General features: G+C 39.4%; 1 protein-coding gene across 1 annotated transcript; it reads right to left on the bottom strand.

Moving 5' to 3' along the window:
• Window positions 1–262: 262 nt before the first annotated feature.
• Window positions 263–1,509, bottom strand: LOC126753012 (malate dehydrogenase, mitochondrial-like). The gene is made up of 4 exons (XM_050464104.1): window positions 1,400–1,509; window positions 1,121–1,328; window positions 871–1,067; window positions 263–814 (listed from the first exon to the last, which is right to left on the bottom strand). The coding sequence occupies exons 1-4, from the start codon at window positions 1,469–1,471 to the stop codon at window positions 272–274; spliced, it is 1,020 nt and encodes a 339-aa protein (XP_050320061.1). The 5' UTR covers window positions 1,472–1,509; the 3' UTR covers window positions 263–271.
• Window positions 1,510–17,181: the final 15,672 nt, after the last annotated feature.

Raw genomic sequence — 17,181 nt, 5'->3', positions numbered from 1 at the left:
CAGATATATATGTGCAAAGGGTTAAATTGGCAAGACGAAGTGGCTTCCTGATATCTCTGCTGGTTTATGCAATCAATAATTGCACCCAAAAATTAGAATTCGTTAAACCCAGGAAATATCTTCACAGCCTTCAAGCACTTCAAATGAGGAATAATTTTTCATATTTTACATAATTTGTGAATAAATATTTATAAAATGGAATATAAAACGCGGAATATCAAACGAAATAAACAACAAAAAAACTTAAGCAAACATTCCTAAGGCGCCTCTTTCATTTCTTCTTCGCGAAATCAATCCCTTTCTTAATGCTCTCCTTCAGCTCGGGTATCAAATCATGCAGTAATTCCGCTTCGAACTTTGCTAAGCTTGGTATACCCAAATTCTTCTCAATACCCTGTTTACCCAGTTTCAAAGGTGTGGCGAAAAATGAGCAATCGGTTACAGATGATTCCACGTAGGCGCATTCTACTGGATCGCCCATACCGGCTAGGCCCATTAACAGTGCGTGAGTAAATTTAGCGACTGAATGCGCTATAACTAGTGTGGCGCCCTGATCACCCTTCACCTTGGCCACATTGTCCTCCGCAGCACGCAATTTCCTTATTAACGGTATTGCGTCGTCCTCATCTTCAATTTTGAATTTCGGTTTGGTATGCGTGAGCACCGGCAGGATCGTGCACGGCGAATTGCCACCGATAACGGGCACTTTCACCATAGATGCATCCACTTGTAATTCATCAGAGATAAAAGTGCGCGCACGTACGACGTTATGTGTGGTGACACCGAACAAGCGATTGGGATCGAATGCGTCTTTCTGCAATGTAACGTGAGGAGTGAGTGGATGCCTTCTGTTAAAATGCATTTGCATACCTTTTTAAGCACCTCCGCTGCTAATGGCACAATCGCATTGGTCGGACTGGTAACTATGGCAATCAATGCTTTCGGACAGATTTCGGCAATGTGCGGCATAATCTCCACAATAAGAGGGCCGTTCTGTTTGAGTAGCTCATCTTCTGACATGCCTTGCTTGCGCGGTTGACCCGCCACGATAACGACGACGTCGGCACCTTTCGTTGGTATAATAATTAATCGGGTAACATAACTGAAATTTTAGACTTACAGTACAAAGCTTTGGGTAGCATCTCAATTTTTTCGTAGCCGAACACTTCCGAATTGGTGTCGATGTGTGACATATCCAAAGCCATACCAATAGCTTTTTTCACGTCATATAGTGAGAGTACTGTGACACGATCATCGCGCTTGAGCAATAGAGAGAGGGCCTGGCCCACATTACCACAAGCGCCGATGACACAAACCCGACTATTGCTCTGAAATTGCGTAAAAAATAAGTTAGTTGATACTTATTTGTTGGAGCAATTTCAAAATGAGATCTTCTTACCGTTTGCGTGGTAGAGAATTTTCTGCTTAAACTCGAAAAAGACTTCAAGAGTGAACGCGCGTTACGCAACATTACTAAATTTGTCTTCTTTGTTTGGTTCCAGCGAATGTGTTGAAATTATTTCTGATATTTGCCTTTTAATATTGTCTGAGCTTTGTTGATGTTACTGGGAATACAACTTTGTTAAATAAATTTGTTTGAAATGTCTGCGAGAGGTGATTTTTACTTTCTGTGAATATATAAACATTTATGTGAATGTATGTATTTTTGTAGTTGTACACTGTGTTTGTTGTAATATGTATTGGGTTTGTTTTTGTGGATTTTGACTGAAATAATATGAAGATCATCACTCAGAGGAGATATAATAAGAAAATGAGCGCCGAAATTCATAGAGAGTAGTTTAATAGCGTTTCAATCACAATTCGACTAATAAAGCATTCCAGAGGACCATTTGTTGATGGATTTGTTCGTGAAAAACTTGTATCCTCTACTCGAATGCTCAAAGTTAGATGAAAGCTCGTCGGATGAAAGTTCGACATAACAGTGCAAATAGCGAGATTTCCTGTTATACTATAGAGCCTGTTTTGCCTCAGCTTTACAGAGGTACAATGGACTCATTAACTCCTGCTTATAGCCAAGTAACGCGACATGTTTTAACATCAATGAATCTGTGGGTTATATACTTGTAAATGAGTGAAATTACTTTAAAGTTTTCAAAAGCACTCCGTTTTCGTGTAATGTGGGAGAAAAAATGCGAAGATGGGTGTAGATTTCCTAAAAGACACTTAAGAACTTCAGGGAATCATTCGAAGGTGTATCATTACGTGAGCAACCTGGACTCTGTACTCAAAAGCTTGGAGATAAGTGAAAGCTTGCTAGATAACAGCATTGTAGCTGAAAGATCGGCATTACAGTGAATATAGAGAGATTAAGTAATGCGACATGTTTTAGCTCTAATGAAACTGTGTGATAATTCTTGAAATTACTATAAAGTTTTCAACAGCCAACTGATTTCTTGTGATAGTTGGTTGGTTGGTTGAAAAAAGAGACACATGAGCGCCGGACCACCACTTAGTCCATTGTGTTTGCGGGTAGTAATTAAATTAAGTCTTAGCCAGCAGCCTCGAGCTTTTTTTTTGTAGCCAGCCTTTTTTAAATGGTTCAAAATCGTTTGATGCTGAATGTTAAGTTCTTTAGCGATGTCATGGCTGCTTATGTGACGGTACTGATCAATCTTTTCCATAATTTCATTGACTTTTTCAACGATAGGTCGACCATCTTTCACATCGAAATTTCCAAATCGGAAGGGAGCGAACCATTGTTGTACCAAACGAGCTGATACAGCATCGTCTTCGTAAACTTCACAAATTTCATTGACGGCTTGCGTGGCATTCTTCCCTTTTTTATACAAAAATTCAAAATATAGTGAATTTCTTCATTATTTTCACTCATTTTTGAACAGCAGTAACTTTTTTTTTAACTTCCCCGAATTTTGTTCTTTTTTTGGTTAAATGAAGCTTAAAATCTCACCTTTCCAAAGCTATATGGTGTGACACAATGTGTTTGGTCGCGCTGGGGATAACGACTGCAACGACATCTATTGATAAAATACGTAAAGACTTTTTCGACTACCAATATTTAAGGTAACTGCGAACTTAAATTTCCTTGAGTAAATAATGTGATCGAAATCGAATTTATTAATTGAAAATACGCGCCATAGCACTCTAGAGATGCAATCACAAGTTAACCTGATTAATATTCCTTGTTGTATCATGTGAAAGGGGAATTCCGCATAAAAACTACCTGACACTGCTGCCGCCAAAAATATGCAAAAATCACAGCAAACTTTTTTCGCATTTTGACCTCAAGCCAAGAGCTAAAAGACCACACAGACATATTGTAACACGGAGCGTTGCCACTTAATTGTATGCAATTGCATGAGTGTGCCATATTTGCGAGGAGGAAGTGTGCCACATTTGCGGCATATTTGCGAGGGGGCCGAGGGGGCATATTTGAATTTTATTATTGCAATATTCAATTCGCCGCGATTCATATCACAGAGATGTGTTTCGATTACATTTCCTACTATTATTCGTAAGTGAAATGCATGCAAACATGTGTATGTGTGTTTGCTCGCCTGCGGTCCTGCATATGTATGTGCAGGTGAGTGGGCTTATAAGGATATTGCATTGCGCTTGCGAGTCATAAAAATTTGTTAACATTTTTCACGTGAGAAATTGATAAAATTTCCCTGCTGCAAGCAATTGCCGAGCGTTTGGGCCGCGCCGTATCTGTATGCGCTTATTTAATAAATATGAATACGTTTGTATTTATGGCGTTGGCAATACATTGCTATCGCTCTGGTAGCTGTTATTGTTGTTGTTGTTGGTTGGTTGATTTTAAGCCTTTTTGTCGAATTCCCGCTGTAGCAGCAAATACGCTGCAGGATATTGAACAGCCATTTAGTGGCACGACTCCAGCATTGACTGGTTGGTTGCACCGCGCGTACATGCCTACATACATACATATGCATGCAACAACTCATAAATATATACGCACTAGCGGGGCATATGCTAACGGTTTTTGCCGTTTTCATGCTTGCATACATACATACGTTTGCCAAAGCATGCACGAGCGTATGAATAGTTGTTAGTTGGCAGCGAAAAAATTGCACTCTCTGAGTACTCCTCAGGCGAGTTTTGCTTCAACTTCAATGGCAACAGACAGAACAGAAGAAATAGCAACATAACAGTTGTTGTGTGTTGTGTGCAACAATGCCGCCTGTGAGGCAACTGTGGGCTTAGCGGAATCTTGTTTGCTTTGCGCGTTGCCTTGACAATGTTGGGAAAAAATCAAGTTTTTATAAAAGGCGTAAGCTAGCAGTGTTTTAATCCTAGATTTGGTGAGATTTTGGTTTGGTTAGTGGGGGGAGTTTTTTTTGTTTTAATTTTTTATGGAAAAGTCCCCGCGTGGAAAATACCTCAGATATATGATATCCACATCGAAAGGTGGGCGGTTGTATTTGAAAGTGTATTGAACGCGTTTGAATTTGAGTTTTTTTTTTTGAAATTTGCGATGGCTCTCAAAAACTATACCAGTTATGACCTCATATGGTTCTATTTTATCCCAGAGAACCCAATATGCATGAACTCTACTAAAATCGATCCTTCCCCTAGATTTTATATCTAGGGCTCATCCGGTAGGAACCTTTCATGGAAGCCGAATATCGAAGACAGAGAAGGCATCCATTGCCTTGCCTTCTACTGTTCTAAAGGAGCCATTGGCAAAAGATGGTGTCTCTCACCGTAAGTGATCCTTTGGCTTTACGACACCAATGTCAAGCCCATTACGTTCTGTGGAGTCTTTATGTGGTGGAGGGCTCTAAAAAGGACCACTTTTGCAAAGAAACTCGAGAGAGATCAGCGGGCGGCGCTCATCAGCATGTGTGGTGCACTAAGGCTCATTCCAACCATGGCCATATGTTCCTAAAAGAACACTCGAAAATCCTCATTCATACCGGTTCACTTGGATCATGGAATCGCTGAACCGAACTCTGTTGGCTCCTTCTCTACCTATATACCGGCGAGTTTCAGACTTCCTGACTATTGCAGTGCCTTCCAGGCCGAGATTGCAGCCATTAAGGTAGCAGTAAATTTACTGCTCCTGAGTGCTGCCTCCTTAAGAAAAGTGTTCTACTATTGAATAGCTGGCCCGCGCGGATAAATCTCTTTGCTCTCAGTAAGGCTAGCTTCTGGGTTTTTATCTCGGGCTTTTACGGGCCATTGCCCTATTGGCGTCAACGCAGTAAAGCTGGGTATCCTACCAGACGCCATCTGCAGAAGCTGTATGGAAGAACATTAGGTGGAAACAACTCAACACATACCTTCAGACATCCCACAGAGCTGGCGGGAATGGAAATTAAACGCTTGTGCAAATTTGTATTGGCTACTTTTTGCTAATTTGTAGTTCGAACATGAAAGTTCTTCTTTTCTCTGGCCTCACCAAGGACTACATATAGTAGTCCACATGCGATCCTTCATCAGCCATCTAACCTAACCTAACTTACTAAGGCAGAGCCCAGTCGGATCTACACTTCGTCTATCAGTTAAGGTTAGGTGAGGTTCAGTAAATATGCTGATTTCTTGCAAAACCACGAATAATTCTGCTCGTACTGCAAGGAACGCTCGTTCTTTGGGATACCCAGATCTCATAAGTTCGGATCAAAAGGACTGTCGCATATCTACATAGCGCCTGGAGCCAGTCACAAGTTTATTGCGATGGATAAAATCAATTCCAGCCAATTCGTCGGATTCATAAAAAATATGGCAAACCAAGATACAAAAGCTACACAGTGCAGGAGAAAGTGTTTAGATGTTCCTATCTCATCTTCCTTATTGCAACTTTGACAAATTGCGACCTCCAAAATCTATCCAGTCCTCCAAAAACCCATAGATCCAGCGCTAGAATACACGAAGGCAGAGGATCTTCTGCTCTTTGCCATCCTGATGGGAATTGGACCTCGCATCCAATGGATGTAGCTTGAAGCTACTGCTAATGAGTCGTGCTCTCCTTGACTAGCTTTGAGAATATAGCCAGCGAGCTCATGATCTACATAGTAGCTCCGCTATTCGAGTGGATTTATATCTCCCTAAACGAAGCCACACTTTGGAGATGTACGTCTGCTGCTACCTTGATGGCTGTCACTTCTGCTTGAAAGACATTACTTAGGACTCACTGACCCTCTTCTCCGGTGCCTCCATCCCATTTACATATTTCTCGTAGGTAAATGCGCGGAGAAGAAATTTGTTCCGCGGAGCAGTCGTCTACGTTGTCAGGGATGTACTCGAAGTAAGAGAGGATTTCGGAATATCCCTCTTTAAGACCTTAAATGTGTCCAGCTATCCGAAGCAATGTAGTCTGGAACAAGAGTTGATTGAAAGCTCCCGACAGAATACTTTCCTTCCAACCTTCGCTTTGAGCTTTTATCCATCGACGAAAGAGCTCACTGCGCTTCTTCTCCAGCGACTCCACCCCACTCACATATCCCTCGCAGGTAAGTATATATTGCGCGGCGCAGTCGTCTAAATTGTCAGGGATGTAGTCGAAGTAAAAGAGGATTGCAGAATATCCCTCTCTAAGACCCTTAATGTGTCCAGCTTCGCGAAGTTCGATAGCACCCTTCGCAGCAACGCAGTGTAGACAAACGAAAAGTTTTCCAAAAGGGTTCTTCAAATCCTCTAGGCAACAGCATGAATGCCTACTTATGGATTGCATGTGCCTGCAACTACACAAACAACTGCAATATTTACATATACCAGCTTCTTCCTTGGATCGCACGGATATGCATGTAAATAACGGAAACGTTATAGTCGTCGAGGGCGCGTGGGAGGGAATACGATGCCTATGGGCCCTTACTTGCTGTCGATACGTTTGCCGATGCAATTGGGGAATATTGTGGAATTGGCAATAAATTCGCTGCTGACATATCGTTTGCATATTTCATGTTACATTTTCCTAGTATGTCTCTATCGCGCTTAAAGTTGCATGTTTTCCTTTCACGCTTTTTCCCGCCGGCTCTTTTTCTAAATCTGCTGTTTCCGTGCACAAGACTTCAAATCTTTATATGCAGATGTGGATGTGGATATTCACATATTTGGGTATTCATTATTTGTGCCATCTGCCGCATTTATTTACGGCGCACGAAGCCAGAAAGCATGGCAGCAAGCGAATAAGTGGAAAAAGTATAAATAACTGAATTATATGAAACATGTTTAAGCTTTTGCTACAAAAACGAAAATTTTTGAGCAGGCAAATGAAGAACTGGGTGGTGTAAACAGCCGTTAGTACTTTATTTTTGAACTTATTGAATTTCGAATCGGAGTAATCATAAATTATTTATTTTTTAATTAGATTTTGCCGTGAACTCTCCAAACTAAAATACCAAAGACTTACGAATTTCTTTACAGATCCCTTCTTGAAACTTATTATACTTCTGTAGCTAAGCTTTTTAATATTCTTGATCAACTTCCAAACTGGGCAATAAAAGTTTATTTAAGTCGGAAATCAAATTTGATTGCGAAAACTGCAAAAAGTTAAACTAAAATGCATTTTGACATGCCATTAAGCATGTTTTGTGCTAACCTTTAGAGTTTAAAATGAGAATATCTTACATGCAAGTGGTCAGAAATTGGAAATCGTATAAATACTTTTAAGTAGCACATTTGTTGCAATCGCACCAAGGTCACTACTAGTTAGTACCGATAGGTTTATTGGATTTACGAGACTTTGGAACTAAATGCAGTTGTATGGCGACAGTGTGATAAGCTTGAGAAAGTGTATGGTATGTGCACTTTGGAAGTATCTCACCAAATGTGAACTAGTAGCATAACGACCTGGACTGGTAATACTAAATAAATTCGACTGTTGACTGAAATGGTTAATATTATACCTTGAACTTCTTCTTCGTCTTCTTTACTTGCGTAGACATCGCTTCCGCGGTTACAACAGCACGTCAGTCGTTTCTTTTTTGCGCAATTTGACGCCAATTCGAGATACCAAGTGCAGCCAGGTTCTTCTCCACCTGATCTCTCCAAAGAAGTAGATGTCTTCCTTTTCCTCTTCTCGCTCCAGGCGGGTACTGCGTCGAATACTTACAGAGCTGGGGTGTTTTCATCCATACGGACGACATGACCTAGTCAGCGCAACCGCTGACTCTTAATTCGCTGTCAATGTCGTCATAAAACTCGTACAGCTCATCGTTCCATCGAATGCGATACTTGCCGTAAACTTCCGCAGAACCTTTCTCTCAAAAACTCGCAAACCCGACTCATCAGATGTTGTCATCATCCATGCCTCTGCACCATATAGCAGGACGGGAATAATGAGTGACTTATTAAGTTCGGTTTTAGTTCGTCGAGAGAGGACTTTACTTCTCAATTGCCTAGTCAGCTCGAAGCAAGGTTGGATATCGAAGCTGAAGTTGTTGTTGGTGTTAAAAATGGTTTTAAGATAGACGAAATTATCCACGACTTCGAAGTCAACAGTGACGTGGCAGCTAAGTCGCGAGTGCGACGACTGTTTGTTTGATCACTGGAGATATTTCGTCTTGCCCTCTTTCACTACTAGACCCATTTGCTTCGCATCCTTGTCCAGTCTGGAGAAAGCAGAACTAACAGCGTGGTTGTTGATGCCAATAATATCGATGTCGTCGGCGTACGTAAGCAGCTGTATACTCCTATAAGAGATTGTGCCTTCTCGATTCAGCTCTGCAGCTCGAACTATTCTCTCCAGTAGTAGATTGAAGAAGTCGCACGGAGTCGCCTTGTCTGAAACCTCGTTTGGTATCGAACGGCTCGCAGAGGTCCTTACCTATCCTGACGGAGCTTTTGGTGTTGCTTAACGTCAGCTTACACACCCGTATTAGTTTTCCAGTGTGTCTGTCTGTATATTTATAACATAATAGTGTTTCGGTTTTTGGAATATCGAACTGAAATTTTGTACAATTTTTTTGTACATTTTTATACTCAAAAATCGGCTCATTTGTCGGAACCGCCGATATCGGACGACTATATGATATAGCTGCCCTTCAAACTCGGAATCGGAATCAAGTGCTTGCATGTAAAACTTTTTCATTTGGCGAGATATCTTCACGAAATTTGGCTGGAGTAATTTTCTAAGGTATTAATGTAATCTCCAAAGAAATTGTTCAGATCGGATCACTATAGCATATAGCTGTCATATAAATAGATCGTCTGAAATCATATCATAGTCTACCTCAACGTCTCATGAGTGGATTGAGGTCATAAAAGGTAGTACGCTAAAGCCCTTCCAGAACCAACTGTGAGCATAACGTTTAAAGGCCCATCCGTAAGTGCTGGTATGCACATATAGTCGTGGAGTTGCTGACAATAATACAGTTTAATAAGTTTTCATGCAAACAATAAAAATATCCCAGTCAATTTCTTTCAGTTCCGCTTTCAGCAGCCACTTGGTTACGCAACAACTACAATTTCTTTGAGTGTTTCACCGAAGCTCATCTCGAAGGAGCAAGTTTGCCTGCACATAAACTCTGATACGTCATTAACATTTCCGAGCAGTCCACCGCTGCACATAGCTTATAGCACATCAACACAAGTTTGTTGTAGCTCAACAACATGAAAATATGAAATGAAAAGCAGCGGTAACGATTCCTACGGAAAAATGAAAAATACATAATTGTATGTGTGTGTGTGTGTGCAACAGAGTATTTATTTGTGCACATAACTTTGCGATTGAGGTAAACTGCAGACCGTAAAAGTATGCACATAAACATTTTCAATGGCCTGGCAATTATTATAGTAAAGCAACTACTCGCCCATCCGCAGCCGAGGTGCGCCATTGACTTCACAACATTCCGCTGCGCTTCAATGCACACAACTTTGCTCTTTGCTTTTGTTTATTCGGCAAACTTGCTGCACGAGATTTGAGTCGTTAAGAGTTTCAGTGGCGCAATGCCTGGCGCTCAAATATTCATAAAACATAATTTTGTCTCGATTTAATTGTGACCACAGGCGCAGGCAAACAACAACAACAACAACAGCAACAACAGGCAAATAGTGTAGTAACAACAGTGAAAATATTTACAAATAACCAATAGTCAACGGAAGAAAAATGGCCGGCCTGAAAGGCAGTAAAAGTATGCATTTATGATAATTGGAAAATATGTACGCACACACGCACATATGTATATACAGTACAACAACAAATCTTTATACAAGTATTTACAGAAGTACTAACATACATACATATATAAGCCTCTGTGCACAAAAGTTATGAAAAGTATGTAAGCGACGAATAAATAACGTAATTATTTGCACGAGAGAAATTCCGAAATATTTAACTGCACATAAACTCTTCAATACACACACACATACATATTCACCATATATTATATGTAGGAGCAGGTAAGGCAAACAGAAAGCATGAAATTTATTAAGCATCACACAAGGACATTGGTTTTTGCGGATTACGCCAAGTGAGCTGTAAACTTCGGTGCTCGCACAATGCGCTGTGGCTGGGCGCCTGGCTGGTCCAGAGCGGCATGGCGGATGGCGGATGGCGGGTGTCGGGCGCAAATATTTACAATCGCAACAGTGCGCCACTAAAAAGGTAAGGCGACCGCGCAGCCGGTAAAGTATTAAAGACGTGCGGCGGAGGCAGTGGCGGCGCAGAGAGTTGCGGTGGAGTGCGCGCAAATGGCATTTCATTGGATTAATGGCGCGTATTGGTGGAAGTTTCCGAACCATTGATTGAATGTTACAATGTTCAACGGAAAATGCGCAACTTTGTTATACATAATTAGTGGCGCCGCGGCGTGCGCGTAGGTGCAGACTTACTTGTAATGGCGTGTAATTGCGTAGCATATATTTTGCGCTGCGTTAATTATCCTTACAAGTATTTGGCTAATGTTCGGCATGATTTGTTGCGCAGAAGGAAAAAAATAAATGTATGAAAGCAATTATCAGAATTGCTTATAATTTTTTTGCGGCAAAAATACCTGTTTAATCATGCTATTGTTTGTATAAAAATATAATTTGTGTTTTTTTTTAACTAATTATTCGATTTATATTTTTGAGATGAAGGATGGTGCAGTATATAGCAATAAAGCAAGCTTTTTATGTGAGAGTTTGCTCAGTTGAAGGTAGATAAACTTAAATTTGGAGTATTTTATTGATGATAGTGATTGATTTTTATAGCGGTTTCTGAAAATCTTACTCAAAACTTAGAAAAGATAACTGAGCATGAAAAAGAATCTGAGGAGTTATAGAAAGTTATCTGTCTGTATATACGCGAAGCGAATGTGAAGGAGCGATTTTATATCGTAACTAGTTTGTGGCCTGTGCCACTTATGGAGCCGCAGTATGATGGGAAGCAGCCACGACAGTCTTGGGGTCGCAAAAGCTGCTCTCAATACAGCGTTGTGTGATGGTTGGCTGTTTGCCTGTATTTCACATCGTCTCAACAGATGCTATGCAGGTTCCGTTAGGTGCATCCCTTCTTGACCTGATTGTCATACAGCGTGCTGCTGCTTAAGCTTGAGTGTGTCATTGCTGCATCAGAGGCGCCAATCTGATAGGTCGGATTGTTTTTGTGGGGCTGGGGTAGAGAACTAAGTGCATATAACTGCAAAATGCCTGTACTCGGACATTAGAGATCTGGGTGGTATGAAGATTAGCTGGACTGACGGACACTTAGATGTCAGCAGTGTGATCTAGTCGGAATGGCGAACAGTTAGGGTGTCTGCGGGTGAATTGTTTAGGCGGCGAAGACGTTTAACTGAGTGTAATGTGCGTATGGGGCTCCAACTACTGGTCACCAGTCCTGAGCGGTATGGAAGCTCAACTGGTAGTAGTTTCAGCTACGAAGTCTGACCGGAGGTTTAATTCGGGTACCACGGGGAGCAGGAGCCCATGTAGTCCGCTCCAACCTACTCATGCGAACTGGCCGGGGAGTATCGTGGTGGTTGTGGCTAAAATCCAAATGCATGGAGAACTGACACTTTGTCATTTGAATGTGGAGTTGCATTGCAACCGGGTGTCGATACAGGTACGGCAGAGGTTTTATATGGGCCTCGATCCCTACCAAGGTGGTTAGTATGTTCATTACACAGTGTCAATCTGATCAGCGCATTGATTTGATCCGCTTGTAAAGCACTCGACAGTATGTACCCACGTTAAACACACCGGGTGTCCTATATACGGGAACTAGTTTTCGAGATATTTATCTTAAATTTTACATACATCTTTTTCTGCCCAAAAAGCTGTTCATTTGTCAGAACCGTCGATATACATATATACAGCATATAGCTGTCATACAAAGTGACTGTTCAAAACCAAGTTCCTGTATGGAAAACCCTTTTATTTGATGAGATATCTCCACGAAATCCAGTGCGGAACCTTCTTCTGGCGGTTTTCTATCTTCTCACATACCTGTAAGGGATCATTTGTGGGCGGGGCGTAGCTGTTGTCAACTTTTTTACAGATATATCGAAGTCAATTAGATGGGTTGAGATCTTTTTCGGTGACTCTTCATTAACTCTAGCTTCTGTTGTGTCTTACAATCAGAACTGGCTGCCATCAAAGTAGCCGCAGTTTACTTCTCGAAAGTGCAGCAGAGAGTTATGCATTGACTCCCATTGTCGGGGGGCTATACTGGCTTTGAGCTTGCTAACTGTGTGCCCAAAACTAGTCAAGGTCAAGTCAAACTTTAACTTTTTCCATGTTAGAATTGTATGGGTGCCGGTCACAGTGGAATCGCCAGAAACTGCAAAGCCCTTGCTAGGGAGGGCACCCTTACTCCAATTTCATTTATGTTCTCCTGCGCTCGAGCGTTGCATTTATGAACCACTAGTGAACTCGGCAAGCGCTGGCCAAACACTACAACTTATGCAACTGCGACATCCTTCTTGTTTGAACTGAACCGTAAGAGGTTCTCCGAACTACTTGCACTTAGCTACAATAATCTCGCTACATTTTAAGTGTTCTGACAGGATACTGTTCAATAGGTACACTAGCGATGCGACTCAAAATATTGTCCGATTATTCTACCAAACCCAACTTAACCTATTAAGGGCTCGGTGCAATTGAAATTAGCGTAATTTTTTGTGATATATACTCTTCTTCTGGCTGTTACAAGCTTATACAAATTTCTGGGTAATAATTAGGTGCGTAAGTTCTAGCTGGTGTAAGGTTGTAGCCCTTATGAAATGAGTATATCTGTTGTTTTGCCACCTGCCCGTAACACTTTATGGTATATATACTTGTCGTAAAAGCAGCCGGTAGTCGGTACAATCGAGACAGAACTTTTTCTAAGTAAAATTTAGAGCTTTATTAAATCTCAACAAACCCCAACAAAAACTATTATTTTCTATTTTATTTAAATAAAAAAACTTCACTTAATCCAAATATGAACTTTCCCGCCAACCATTTCGAGAGTAAATAAATTAAGCACAACTTTAGTAACTATTTTCGAACAAAACACAAAAAAAAAAAAAAAACACTCCTGTGCGCTTTATTAACGGTGTGAAAATATCATTCTGAATGTCTTAAAAAATTCACGCATCGTTACCGGCAGAACTCCGAAAAACTTCACATAATAACTCATAAACTGTTTTGTCAGTGCAGGAATGGCATTCAGCAGAGCCGAAAGTGTGCTTCAAGGCAAAAAGAATTTGCGCAGAGTTGTTGAATTCTTTAAGGTATTAACGAGCACTCATTCTAATGCCACTTTTTGTTTTCCAAAGAATTTATAAATGTTTGTATGAGAAGAAGAAGAAAAATAAATGCAACTTAAACAAATGAAAATAAAGCAGAATTATAAAACTTCTTCTTCTGCGTCTGCTTGTTTTTCTACTCGCAAGAAAATACATTTTTCACACACAATCTTCGCTGGGGGTAGTAAATTGTATTGTCAGTGTCGGCCGCCGACTTCTAAAGTTTTCAAAGCAAGTCGTTTGTATGCTTTTATTTACATGTATATTTGTGTGTGTGTGTGTGTCTGTCAACTGTGGTGTGGTGTGTATATATACTTGTACATATATACTTCATATATATTTATATGTATGTAATAACGTTAGTTCGCATTGCGGCTGAGTGTGTGTGTGCAGCAGCTGATACTGTCAGGAAACACCAAATCCACCAGCCAACCACGCTGCAAATACGGGTGTACCCACGGAAGTGCGTTTGTATGTATGTACTATGTCACACGTAAGTGCTTGGTACTAATCAAGTCAACCAGCGCAAAAGTGTTAAGTGCGAAATTGAAAAGTTAAAGTTAAGTGGCCGCATTGACAGTGAGACGACGACGTTGAATTGTCGAGATATCCGAGGTTATATGCACGTTGTCATTGCCATAGTTATGCGTTGTCTCATTGTATTTGTTGCGGTGAGTGCTGTGCTGCGTTTGGCTGTGCATATGTAAACGTTTGCGTAAAGTTTGTTTTGATGTTGAAATTTGGAAATTTAATGCAATAACACCAGGTTAATAATACTTGGTGGAATAAAAATTTGCGCAGAAGTCAATGCAAAAGTTAAAACTTAAACCAACAAAGAATAGCAATGATTATATGAGAGTTTATGTGCAGTAAAAATAAATTGATGGCTGTGGTTCAGGTGGAGTTGGTGACCTAGCTGCTATCAGTTGTTTTTTAATCTATTTGTGTAAATGTATATATGTACTAGTGGATCCGGCCACTCGTTGCTGTGGTATACATTTTATACTATTATTCATATAATAAACTATTCAATGCAGTGGAAATTTCATTTACGAATAAATGCAAAAATGTTTTTGTCAGTATAAGAGTCCAAGGAATTGTGCTTGAGGCTTAATTTTAAATATACTCATACAAATAAATTTCATTGGAAAAAGAAACGAATTTAAGGCTGATGCTGACAGATGCTGTTAACCTAACTGAGAAGGTTAACAGCATCTGTCAGTTCTATTTAAAAAAACGTTCTTTACCGAAGGAAGGTATCTTGGTTAAGTTGACCAGAGTTTAACTGACAAATGGCTGCTAAACAGACATTGAGAAAATGGTTCTTAAGATTTGGCATTTTACTGAAAATTATAATTACAGTTGAACTTCCCTAACCCGAATCGCCATAATCCACAAAAAACTTCGAGTTATGGCAAAAAATTTGTATGCAATTTGATTTTTGCTAATTTAAGAGTTCAAGTTATGGAGAACTTCGAGTTATAGAAGTTTGAATTATGTAAGTTCAACTGTTTTATATTATTTTGGGGATTTGGAATACATGCATATGTTATATATACAGGGGAATCTCCCATAAACAGACACTGACGAACCAACCTTTCTCTCTGTAAAGCTATAAGATTGTACCTTATAAATATCAACAAATTGTGGGACCGGTCACTATGTTAATGGAGATGTCCGCTTAATAGAGCGTCCATTTAGTAGAGCTTTCACTGTAATTTTTATTTATAAATTATTTTTACTATCCTATCTTCTAAGTTACTTCAAACTGGACACCGTGCGCTAAATTTTGCTAAAATCAGTTCAGTAGTTTAGGAGTCAATCGCGGACAAACAACGTGAAACGTAATTTTTATATATAAAAATATATTATATTAAGGAGAACTGGTAGGCAATTGAGAAGCAGAGGAAAATTGCTGTTTAGTAGTTGAAATTTACATTATTGTGTACAAGTGTAATAATAAGTACAGAGAAAATATCACTTTGTCTTCTCAATATCAACACAAACATCATTCAGTTGTATGGCAGCTATATGCTATAAACGTCCGATCAAAAAGATGTGTTCAAATATTATAGTATTGCTTTAATTTTTATAAACCGTGTGAAATTTCTTGAAGATATATTCTCAAACAAAGAAATTTTCAGTACAAGAATTTGATCTTGAACGTTCAGTTTGTATGGGAGCTATATGATATAGTCGTCCGATCTGCACAATTTGTTGGGATATTGTCGCACTGTCTTTGGTAATAATTCATGGCAAACTTCTTGAAGATATCTTCTCAAATAAAAAAGTTTTCCATACAAGCATTTGATTTCGATCGTTCAGTTTGTATGGCAGCTATATGCTATAGTGGTGCGATAACAGCGGTTCCGACAAATATGCAGCTTCCTGGAAAGAAAAGCATGTGTGCAAAATTTCAGATTGGTAACTCAAAACCTGAGGGACTAGTCCACCTATACAAAAGCAGACTAACATACGAACATGGCTAAATCATGTCAGCTCTTCACGCTGATAATTTACTATACATATGTACATGATCCATATATGTATTTTGAAGGGTCTCTGATGCTTTCTTCGGAGTGTTACAAACTTTGTGGCATTTTTAACATATTCTGTTCAAGGTATAATTACCATTTGTGTCAATAATAGATTTTGAGGTGCTACAAGTATATTAATTTCAGGAAAATTTCATTTTTCGTAAATATTTTTTGTGGAAGCCTTTTATGTAATAAATAAATAAATATAATGTGCAGTAAATTACTCTTTAAATAGAGGTGATTCATTGAGGAATATTTTTATGCTCAAAATAATCGCAAATCCGAAAGCCACAAATATTTATTTTTACAATAGATGAATATAGGCAATGATCTAAGTGCTAGTCCAAAGTTTGTTTTTGAAAACTTTGTGACTTTCCAACCAAAAGAAAAATATGTTTAGTTCAAAGTAGCTTAAACGTGGGAAATTTTATCGTAAATCTGTTTTCCTTGATTATTATCTGAAAATATTTCTAAGAAGTTTTGAAGTTTCAAGTCGATCGATTCAGTCATTTCGTAGAAATTGCCCTAACCGACTCAGCGTTTCGAGATAAGCGCATTTAAATTTTGGAAGCCGATTACTTTCAGTTAGTTTTTTCAATAAATTCGCTTGTATATTCGAAACTATTTTCTGGATCAATTTAAGGGGTCAGTAGGTTAATCTTTTTTCAATTTTTTTTATTTTTTTGGTTTTTGCATTTTCTGTTCCCTTATACCCTTAGAAATAATGTAGAAACCCACTTTATCATTGGAAGGTTTCGAAAAAGGTTCAAAATAATAATACTGCTCGACGTTCGGAGCGCTCGGAGTGCTTACCTGGCACTTTAAACCCGTTTTTCTCAAAGCACACTTTTTTAAACTGGCGGACATGATTCCAGTCGAACTACTCAAGCGATTTGCTTACTTTTTTTTTAAATGTTCACAAAACGCCTGGCTAACGTCCCTATAATTTTTATAATTTATTGACAATGTTATGACAAAATTTATGTAAAAAAACA

Source organism: Bactrocera neohumeralis, chromosome 3 (assembly GCF_024586455.1).
Source record: "Bactrocera neohumeralis isolate Rockhampton chromosome 3, APGP_CSIRO_Bneo_wtdbg2-racon-allhic-juicebox.fasta_v2, whole genome shotgun sequence".
Classification (NCBI taxonomy): domain Eukaryota; kingdom Metazoa; phylum Arthropoda; class Insecta; order Diptera; family Tephritidae; genus Bactrocera; species Bactrocera neohumeralis.
Note: the sequence above shows the minus strand (reverse complement) of the source record. Positions and strands in the feature narration are given on the sequence as shown.

What these genes read in the sequence shown, in the direction of transcription:
- LOC126753012 (XM_050464104.1), bottom strand. Translation starts at nt 1,471, where the DNA reads ATGTTGCGTAACGCGCGTTCACTCTTGAAGTCTTTTTCGAGTTTAAGC. An exon ending in GCTACCCAAAGCTTTGTACT is followed by an intron (nt 1,068 to 1,120) that starts GTAAGTCTAAAA and finishes TACCAACGAAAG; the next exon opens with GTGCCGACGTCGTCGTTATC. An exon ending in CAGCGGAGGTGCTTAAAAAG is followed by an intron (nt 815 to 870) that starts GTATGCAAATGC and finishes GTTACATTGCAG; the next exon opens with AAAGACGCATTCGATCCCAA.